The 11,305-nt window shown below is 37.6% G+C and overlaps 1 protein-coding gene across 1 annotated transcript; it reads left to right on the forward strand.

Moving 5' to 3' along the window:
• Positions 1–2,812: 2,812 nt before the first annotated feature.
• Positions 2,813–9,016, forward strand: LOC113130602 (immunoglobulin-like and fibronectin type III domain-containing protein 1). The gene is made up of 17 exons (XM_026307376.1): positions 2,813–2,918; positions 3,031–3,144; positions 3,305–3,467; positions 3,618–3,890; positions 3,993–4,658; positions 4,758–4,882; positions 4,976–5,117; positions 5,217–5,510; positions 5,606–5,902; positions 5,985–6,164; positions 6,315–6,443; positions 6,519–6,827; positions 6,921–7,006; positions 7,154–7,346; positions 7,752–8,048; positions 8,552–8,878; positions 8,974–9,016. The coding sequence occupies exons 1-17, from the start codon at positions 2,865–2,867 to the stop codon at positions 8,976–8,978; spliced, it is 3,654 nt and encodes a 1,217-aa protein (XP_026163161.1). The 5' UTR covers positions 2,813–2,864; the 3' UTR covers positions 8,979–9,016.
• Positions 9,017–11,305: the final 2,289 nt, after the last annotated feature.

The following is an 11,305-nucleotide window of genomic DNA, read 5'->3' on the forward strand; positions in this document are numbered from 1 at the left end:
TGGCACCCCTATTGCAAGAACCTATAGCCCCTTAGGGCCAAATTGCATGTCACTAAACTTATCCCCAAGAGCCACAGTGAAAAAGTAGTTGGTTAGGTGGGTCTGAGAGTCTCCGAAAGGCTTTACTGCCTCTCAAAACTAAGAGACCACACAGCCAGAACTAGCTGGAACCTGACTGGCATCACACAGCGGAGAACAGCAGTGTATTTAACAGAAGCAGTAAGTACAATTATCAATATTTGGCACATTTCCTAATTATTAACATAATTTTATATATTAAATATTTTAGATATTAAAAAGCTGACAGCAAACTACTTGCTTCCTCTGTCAAGTTTTATATGACAAAGAACTCACAATAATGAACTGTGATAGTGTTTTCTATATTACATGGCTTTATTAAAGAACAACAGTCAGAGCCTGATGTTCTCACTGTACAAACAGAACCATATTGATGAAACAGCTGTTCAAATGCAAGACAGTAGGGGTAACTGATGGACTAATTACAGATAAAGGCATTACAAGCCTATATAGGTTAAAATCACCCATTTATGGTTATTCTACAAAAATCTTATAGGTGACAGGTGACAACTTTGGCAAGTATTAATGTGATACTTTGTCATTTTGATAAAATGTTAAAGCACAAATATATACTCTTCTATTAAACACAGCTCAGAAATCTAAAATATCAGCCATTTGCAAAGTTGTTTTTTTAGACAAATGTAGTTTCAGAGCAGTACAAGTATACAAAACTGTTTAAAGGGAAGTACTTCATGAAGTGACAGAACTCAGCATAATTCCATTAATTAACTTTAATGTTAAGAGTTCAAGTGGCTATCAAAAATAATCAAAGAACAAAGTGCTGCTCTCAATAGAATGACATAAAAATTAAGTAAAATTTACAGAAGGATACTAACAGTGGTCACATTATTTAAACATTCAAGATACAATATATGGTTTGCATCACATGTAGAGTAGTACAGAAATGTGGTTACATGTTATATTTAATTAAATATAACTTTTACCACTCCAACTAAACCCTTAATTATTATTATTTTTTCTGAATGAAACTATCAGTCTTAACATGACACTGTGCTTGATAATGTCACATTAGTATGATAAAATTATCTTTTGTGTTTTTTTGTCGAATGGGGACTGAAGCCTGATTTGGCCACCATTGCCAACCCACCAACAGGAGGGTGTTGTGGTTTTGGGTCAGAACACCCCACTGATTATTGGACACCTCCTGAGGACATCAATTCCCCCTAGTCTAAGGCTATAGTCATCAAATGGTTAATGAAGACAAACATCCTTTGGATGTTATAAATCTTGGAAAAAAGGAAGGATTTAACCACCTATAGTACATGTTAATATTGAAATCTTATTTCATTGTTCATCTTAATTTAATTATTTCTTTAAACAACTTAGCAATGAAAAGATGGAAATGGAAATATTATCTATTAATTAATATTACTATTAATCCAACAATCATCAAAGCGAAGATCAATTAAAATAATATGTTTAATAGTTGGCGCATTGTTATTTTTTTTATTAACAGAGAAGCTGATATCAAGATGTTTAAGATATGTAAAGCTAAGGATGGGGAGCCAACTACTTCAGAGAAGGGTAAGTAACCATAGAGTTTGAAAACTCACATGAAAAAAATGAATTGTATATTCCGTATATTTGGCCTTTTCTGAGACATGATATGAAGTTCGGCTTTACCAAAGCCATTTAATTCAATAAAATTCTTTTTCCTGAATTTGAAAGGAATGCAATTTCTTCCATTGTCATCACAGTGAAAATTAAAAAGAAGTCAAAGGTGCCTGGAGTTATGATCACCCAGTATGTAGAAGAACTGCCTGATGACATGACCACGCCAGAATTCATTCGAAAACCCATTGCTTTGACTATTCCAGAAGGTAAGGGAAAATAGCACCTCTCATCACACACACAACCTAATTTTGTTGAATTGTAATACATTCTGAGATAATGTCAGAGCTATTTCTATAGGGAAACTGGCTATCTTCAGAGCTATAGTTACTGGCAAACCAACACCTACTGTGACCTGGGTGAGAAATAATGGGGAAATTAATGAAGAAAGGTACAAAATTGTCTATGACGCAAGTTCTGGTGAACATCAGCTACAGGTGAGAAGAATGACCATGAATGATAAGTAATGCTTCAGTAAATCAATTACAATTAACGGTGGGTGGTTTTGTCCTATCCTGGCTTTGCCAAAAGGTTTATAATTATGTACTGATTGATAGATGCCTCATGTAGCCGTGGACCAAAGTGATACCTACAAATGCTTTGCCAGAAATGAGTATGGAAAAGCAGTTGTAACTGCTGCTCTAAATGTAATTGAAGGCAAGTTACTTCCTTTTATGGCATTATATATTAAATCAACGCTATTGATTTATAACAAATTACACCTGCCTCACTCAATGCTAATTTTCTCCATTTTAGTTGGATATAAAAAGAGCAGGGCCTTGCAAGAATCAAGAACAGGTACACAGCCTACATTTTATTTATAATAATGCTGTGTTATTTATTGAAAAATACAACTTCAATAGGTGTAGGTATAATTATGCTGCTTGTTTTGTTGTAGCTATCAGAGAGACACCTGAGGATTTCAAAAAGGCCTTAAAAAATATGTAAGTAATTTTTTACAAATGGTAAATACCACTGTTATTTTTGTCTGTAAGTATTTAACAACATTTGCATCTTTTGGTAGGGTTGAAAATGTGCCAAAAGAACAGACAAAACCAGAAATCAATGAAAAATTTTGGGAATTGTTGCTGAGTGCAGACAAGAAAGATTATGAGTCCATATGTGCACAGTATGGCGTCACTGATTTTCGCTGGATGCTGAAGAAACTAAATGAGAAGAAGATAGAAAGGGAACAAGAGCAGCAAAGGGTATGATTCACCTTCATGTAAATGTAATTACCTAGAATCCCCTAGTTTAATAAGAAATGCAAACTCTACAATTTGAATATTCTTATGTTTTTTCCTGATTCCAATACTACAGGTTGTTGAAAGACTTTGCAACCTGAAGCCTGTGGAAATGAGAGCTGACGGTGCTGCAGAATTTGAACTTGAAATGTTGCTCAAAGACCCTGCCAGCAAAGTCTTCTTATTTAAAGTAAAATATGTTATTTGAATTATTTTTAGACTTTTTTTTTTTTTTTAATAGTGAATACATTAATCATGACTAATAATGAATGCAATATAAAAATACTCTGTATAAAATACTCTCTGCTCCATATTGCTACAAGTTTTATGACTGTTCATGTTTTCAACAGGATGGAATTATGATTCCTTTTAATGCTGATACAAGTGAAAAACATGGACTAAGGCAAGTGGGAAAGAAGTTTGTGTTTAGCATCAAAGGTGTTGACCCTGACGATGCAGGCTTATACCAAGTGGAAGTTGGTGGAGTTAAGATCTTCTCAACTGAACTGAAACGTAAGATGGTGCATCAAATGAATTATCAACACATTTGACATGTACACAAAGCCATACAACAGTTGAAAAGAGCGTTGAGTCAAACATGAGTTACTCTGTGACAAGATATAGCAGATCTCATGTTCAGCTATAATTTTATGTTTTTTCTAGTTCCTGCTGTAGACTTCTTGGTCAAGATTCAAGAAGTTAAGGCAGAGGAAAGGCAGGATGCTGTGTTTGAATGTGTTCTCTCACATCCACTGAAAAAAATTACCTGGCTGGGCAAGAATACCCCACTACAGCAAGGGGATAAATATGACATCACTGTGTCAGAGGACATGTTGATTCACACGTTGGTGGTTAAGGACTGCCTGCAATTGGATAAAGGAATCTATGCAGCTGTGGCTGGACTTAAATCCTGCAGTGCCTGGCTTGTAGTGAAAGGTAATGTTTAAACATGTTAAATAGTATCTTTGAAGAACTGCTTAACATAGGTTTACTGAAAACATCAAAATGTTAATAATGTGATTTTTTTTCCCCCATTAGCTGACAATGATCCAAACTTGCATGGAAAGAAGAAAGCTCGCAAGACAACCCGGGCAGGTGGTGGTGGAGCTGATCTTTTGAAGATTGCCCAGGAACAACATGTTAAAGTACAAAAAGAGAGAGACGAAATGATTGCAAAGGCAATTGTCACACCTGCCACAGAAGCTCAAGCCGAAGATCAAGCAGAAGCTAAAGCAGAAGCTCAAGCCGAAGCTCAAGCCGAAGCTCAAGCCGAAGCTCAAGCCGAAGCTCAAGCAGAAGCTCAAGCAGAAGCTCAAGCAGAAGCTCAAGCAGAAGCTAAAGCAGAAGCTAAAGCAGAATTTAAAGCAGAAGCTAAAGCAGAAGCTAAAGCAGAATTTAAAGCAGAAGCTAAAGCAGAAGCTAAAACAAAATTGAAGCCAAAGGCACATGCAAAGGCAGAAGATTGTGCAAATAAAGCAGAAGCAAGTACTAATGAAGAGGAGGAAAAGGAGGAAGAAGTACAGGAAGACAATGTAGACAAGGAGGAAGAGGACCTCCAGGAGAAAGAAATACACAAAACAGCTGAGGAACCAAAAGCAGCTTTAGAACCAAAGCAGGAGGTACAAGCATTGGAGGAAAAGGAGCCGGATCAAGAGAAAAAAAAGAGAGTAAAAACAGGCCCACTTGTCCCTGATACAGTCATTGGTGAGATCCATCAAAACAGAGCAACTCAAGTCTAAGTACTGCGATGTTTTCATACATTTCTGTTCCAATTTAACGGTGAGGTTGTATTTCCTCCTTTAGATCTAGGAGTTTACTTCACTGGCGGACTGTCAGATATAACTGCTATCATTGGTACTGACACAGAGTTGGTCTGCAGTGTGAGCAGTCAGGACTGCGATGGAGTATGGTACAAAGATGGTAAAGAGGTGGGTGATGCAAGAGTTAAAGTCATACCATTTATCTTTTACATCGATATATGTAAATGGGTTGAAATATTTTTGTTTTTATCTGCATTTCAGATAACACCTACAGATGATATTAGCATTGTTAAAGATGGAACTTATCGCAAACTAACTATCAAAAACTGCAAAGATGATGATGCTGGAAAATACAGATGTGAAGTTGATGGACGTAAAACAGAGGCTGTGCTAAATGTTATAGGTATTGTAATCAGAACCACAATTCAAAACAAAAGGGAAGCCACTGGGAAAATGCCAAGCAACATTCTTTTGAGCTGAGATGTTTGATTTTTATGCACAGATCCCCCAAGAATCAACTCTGATGACCTAGCTGAGTTCATAAAACCGGTTATAATCAAAAGTGGGAAAGAAGCAGCCTTCAAGCTGTCCTTTCTTGGCCGTGAACCCATGAAGATCCAGTGGTACAATGACGGTGAAGAGCTGTTGGAGGACCCTCATATCAGGATCGAGAAGTCTTCCTCTCACAGTCGCCTGCTATTAACTAAGTGTCAACGCAAAGCCACAGGACAAATTAAGATTAAGATAAAAAATGAATGTGGAACAACTGAGGCTACTACACAACTTATTGTATTGGGTATGATACAAACTATTGAGATATTTATACAAAAGTTGAATACATGAGACAAAAATATGAGCATGGTTGCCATATATTCTGTTGTCTTACTACAGATAAACCAACACCACCCTTAGGCCCTGTGGATATCACTGAAAGTTCATCAACATGTATTAACTTCAAGTGGAGACCTCCCAAAGATAATGGCGGTTCCCCAGTCACTAATTACATCCTGGAGCGCCAGCAAATTGGCCGAAACAGCTGGAAGAAATTGGGCAAGATTGGTCCAGAGCCAAAATACAGGGACACTGATGTAGATCATGGAAGAAAGTACTGCTACCATATCAGGGCTGAAAATGATCAAGGAATCAGTGAAATGATGGAGACCAATGACATTCAGGCAGGGACGAAGGGTGAGCCTTCTTAAATGTCTGAAAAACAGCAGGTGTTGTAAAAATACTTAATGTGATTTTCTGTATTTTATGATTTTATCAGCATACCCGGGACCTCCTTCTGCACCCAAAATTATCAGTGCTTTCAAAGACTGTATCAATCTTGCTTGGTCTGCACCTACCAATACTGGAGGAACAAGTATTCTGGGATACAATGTGGAAAAACGCAAGAATGGCAGTAATCTGTGGGCCCAGGTTAACCCACCTGACGAACCCATTAGAGGTACAGTACAGTCACTGCAAAACTATTGACTATGCTGTCAACGTTATGTTATTGACCTGAGATGTGAATCTGTATCAAGCGGACTGCTTTATCTCCTAACATAAGCAACTCCATTATTTTTCCTTTACATACGTTTTGATATTCCAACAGAAAAGAAGTATGCAGTCAAGGAAGTTGTCGAAGGCGTCGAGTATGAGTTCCGTGTATCAGCTATCAACACCTCTGGTGCTGGTGAGCCAAGTGCACCTTCTGAATTTGTGATTGCAAGAGATCCAAAGAGTAAGTACTACACTGATAAAAGCTTTTCTTTCAATATTAAGTGCTCATATCTCAGTGCTTGGTTTACAATTTCAGAGCCCCCTGGTAAAGTTGATGACCTGAAGGTTACAGACTCCACATACACCACCTTATCGCTGGGTTGGACCAAACCCACAGTGGAAGAAGGGGTCCAAGATGAGGCCAAAGGATACTTTGTGGAGCTCAGAGCAGCAGAAAACCCAGAATGGGACCGTTGTAACTCCAGTGCTATGCTTATGAACTCCTATACTATTTTAGGTCTTAAGTCTATGGCCATGTACTGGGTAAGAATTATAGCCACCAATGAGGGTGGAGACGGTGAGCCTCAAGAGTTGGACAACTACATTATTGCAATGCCTCCTCCAGGTGAATCAATGGAAAGTATGAACAGTCTACACATTTAATGCAATTTATCCTAAAATAATTTTACCTCATTCATTGTTGTCCCCACTTTCACAGTGAGACCTCAGTTCACTGACAAAAAAATGAAGAATTTCATGGTGATAAGAGCTGGGAACTCTGCTCGAGTGAACATCAACTTTCAGGTTTAATTTAACATTTACACAAAAACTTCTAGCATAAAAATACCTAATATTTTTATGTATTTACTGTCTAAATTGATTAGATTCTATGCTGCTCTGCAAAAAAGTACAAACCCATATCTTAGCCTTATCTCCTCATGTCATATACAGGCCTCTCCAATACCAGCAATTACTTGGCTCAAGGATGGAATGCCTGTGGCCAAGCACGTGACAGTGAGCAACACAGATGCATCATCTCAGTTAATCATCCCCACATCAGAACGCCACGACACTGGGATCTACACGATCATTGTAAAGAACCTCGTTGGTCAGGAGACCTGCAGTATTGAAATAATAGTCACGGGTACGTTGAAACAAAAGCCAAATTAAAACTATGAATAAAGGTTAAATGAGCACCAAAGGTTGATGGATTTAAATTGTGATACACATCCTCTTCAAGATATTTCCAAAGTTGTAGTTGTAGTTTTTCGAGAACACAAAGAACATTCTCATGTTACCAGTAATAAAAATTTAAGGTTTTAAAATATTTGATGCTCTTCACGGTGCCAAGAAAACGAGGTCTCTCCAAAATAACTACATAAAATGCCTACTATTTGTACAAAATCTTGATGAAAAAATGTTGTGTACACTTTGCACCTAAAATAGTGTGTGAAGAATGTTTGGAGAGGGCAAGGCTTGGTGAACAGGCATAGCTGCTGTGGCCAGAAAAAAAGCATAAAATATAAAATCATTTCCTACCTATTTTCAGATGACCCCAAACCTCCAGGACAGGTAGAGCTGGATGAGAAGGTGTCAGGAACAGTGGCAGTCTCCTGGACTCCCTCTCCAGATGAGAAGAAAGATGACAGGCTGCACTACATGGTCACCCAGCGTGATTCTGTTAAGCGTACCTGGCAAACCGTGGCTGACCATCTCTTCAACAACAAGTTCACTGCCATTAACATCATGCCAGGAAGGCAATATCAGTTCAGGATCTACTCCAAAAATGACATGGGACTTTCCATACCCTCTGAGTCAGCAACCTGGGAAGTGAAAAGAAAGAAAGGCAGGTTGAATAAGTGGAAAGAAAAAAAAAAAGTCTGGTACAGTCAATCAATTTGTTGATTAACAGAAACTTAAATGGAAATAATTTTGATAAATGCTTAATATTTATAAATTACATGAATGCTGATAAAGCAAAAACATTTGTTTAGCTTCTTAAATGTGACAATTTGCTGCTTTGCTGAAATTCAAATTTGGTTCTCTCAGCAGGTCTGACAGATCAAATACTGATAATATTAACCTGCTGAATTAGTGCGATGTGTTTGATAGGTTTTGTGCGCATACTGTAAGCCCAGTAAATCACACTGTACAGTAAGGTGGGTTATAGTTAAAGTTTGGTTTTGCTTATGCACATATGACAGGCAGAGCATCTTATATTTCTGCATATACGTACACAAATGAGAAAATTAACCATCACTAAAAGGAAAATACCAGTGAAAAATGTTTCAACAATTTAGGTATTGTTGTATTTTAACATGTTCCTTCCTTTTTTAAAAATCTTTCTAGAACCATTTTCTTTGAACCTTCCTGCCAGTAAAGACTGCAGCTTGGAGACACCACCATTTTTCTCAGTTCCACTAAAAATGCACAACAGTCCACAGAGTTATGAGTGCTACATGAGTTGTGCAGTGGCAGGAAACCCAAGACCCCATGTTACTTGGTACAAAAATAACATCAGCCTCAACACCAACACCAACTACTACATCACCAATACATGTGGAGTATGCTCCATGATGATACTCAAAGTAGGCCCACAGGATAGTGGGGATTACACTGTCATTGCAGAAAACCCTCTGGGCAGAGTGGAGTGTTCAACTAAACTCGTTGTTAAAGGTAAAATTTTCACATCACATTTTTTTATTACATTGTAAATTATGTTCCTCTGGCTATGCATTAACAATTCTTTTATTTTCCTCATCCATCTCAAGATTAGGATGAAGCAGTGGTCCTGACCTCCTGGACATACCTGAGCCATTTATTTAATTAGAATAAAAAGGATTTGCCAATTTAAAACCTGTCATCATCTGTGCTTTTTTGTGAATGACTGTATTAGTGTGTGTAAATAAATTTTGAGGAGGAAATAAAAGCTGAAAGAGGCAGAGAAAACAATAACTCTTGATAAATAACTGCAAACCTCCCATGTACATTGGTATAATCAATGTCTCAGCAAGTAACTGATTTTGTGAAGGAATAATTCAGTTAAATTGCTCGGTCTAAACAGTCCCTGTACAGTACCTTTACCGGCATGGCTCAGAGATTTATAGCCATTAGTATGCTCTGAACTCTCTGCTGTGTAAATGGTCCATGGTTAACCGGTTTGTTTAAAGTACAGAACTTTAATCTTTTCTGGCTGTGCAATGCCTTCTGCAGTCCAGATGGGTGCAGACTATAAGGACTGTAGAAGGTGGAAATGCTAGCCTCAAACATAAATACAGATCATCATGATGGCATCATGAGGTCTATCTATTATTATCCATTAAGCCTGTTGCTTCTCATGCTCCTCTACCTCTACATGTTAAATGTTCGATCCCTGACATGCAACGGTTTTGTCATGTCAAAAACGCTGCATTTCTTTGTGAAACGCCTCTAACTCCAGGTAATTTTTTTACATTGAATATAACATGACCCCTGCATTTTCTGTGGTGGTGGCCTTTAAATGCAGCCCTTACTCATTTGTGTGAACTTTTCCTTATGTAAATGTTGTGTTTACTTAGGCCATAATTTTCTTGTTTAATTTCAGACGCCCATCTGCATCTGGTTAAGCTCAGGAATTGTCTGATTAACTCTTATTATGCCATGACGTGACAGGATGCTTATTTTAGGATTTCTGCACGTATGTTTTCTGCCCAGAGATACCACTCTTACTGAGGAGTTTATAGACATTTTTTAAATCTTGTTTAGCCCGTTGACAGCCCGCTCCAGTCATTTAAAAAGGGAAGCACCCTGGACATTCCTCTTTCTTTAATCTTCAAAAGTGCTTAAGTCTGGGCGGTAAGCTTATGTGTGTCAAGCAATTACTTTCAAGGGTCTGCTCCCACAGTGCCCACTTTAGTTTCATCTCACTTTCTCAATGGAAACTCTGATGGTAGCTTTCAGAAGGCCTCCTAAAGTGTATTTTCTAACAACAATGCTCAATAATTCAATATCTGTATTGAGGTTTTACTTAATAATTTAGCAACACATGCAAAGCAACAGATTCAATAGCACTAGCAAAACAAGGAAAGCAAAATCAACCATGGCAGTTACGCTACACTTAGGAAAACAGAAAACATAAACATGCAAAATGGAAATGGAAGAATGACAGCAATAACCAATTCTGTAATCAACTCTTATCACATACTGAAGCCTCCCTAATCACTTTTTATCCCTTTTCACCAACTAAGTATCAGCCTCTAGGCTCCATGTCAATGGTGATCACTCTTCACATCATGATCCAGTTTTCCTGTGAACAAGCAAGGGCAAATGAGAGGCTGTTTCTTTATGTCTTTTGAAGGATATTTGCTGATTAAAAATCTTTACATAGATCTTTTTGATAGATCTGTTTTCTCAAGGTGGTTGTTGCTCCCACTATTTCAACTACTGTTAACAGCCCTATCTTTTCCTACTGGCTTGTCTAAGCAAAGCACAAAGCCGTCAACTCACTTCTCTAGAAATGCAACCCTCTAAAACATGTTTTCCTCAAAACTAATTTATTTTAAGAATAGTTACAACCTCTTCAGTGGTCCATCTGATATATGTTTTTTCAACCAAAACAACCATTTCCTATAGTGGTAAGTGGTGGAATGGACATTCATTCACATTTTCTTAGGTAGATTTTCTTGAAATTTGGTTGAAATTGACAGTAAATTTGGATGAAAACCACTTTCTGGCAGATGGCCTTGATTTATAGTAACACTGGTAAACTGGTGACTCTTATCCCAATGATGCTGTGCCCAAGCAAAGTCCAAAATAACTTAAACCATATACCTAGTGAATCCAACTGGGAAAAAAGAAAGCAAAGCTCACTAGCGGCAGTTAAAGGAGAAAGAGGTTTAACTGTAACTTCTCAGGGGAACTCCTACACAAACTTCCTTTTTCAATCAAGAGAGCTGTCCTTCCAGGCTAAAGTGGTGATGTTTTTCCACAGTGACTAATAACAGTATGATCTTTGCTGTGCTTTACAAAACACTGTTTTAATATTCGTCATTGTTTCACTATTATTTCTCCCATCTATTTAAAAGAAGTATTACTCTATTTGCTTGATTGCATATGTCAGCTAAT

The sequence above is a fragment of the Mastacembelus armatus genome, chromosome 5 (genome assembly GCF_900324485.2).
Source record: "Mastacembelus armatus chromosome 5, fMasArm1.2, whole genome shotgun sequence".
In the NCBI taxonomy this organism is placed as follows: domain Eukaryota; kingdom Metazoa; phylum Chordata; class Actinopteri; order Synbranchiformes; family Mastacembelidae; genus Mastacembelus; species Mastacembelus armatus.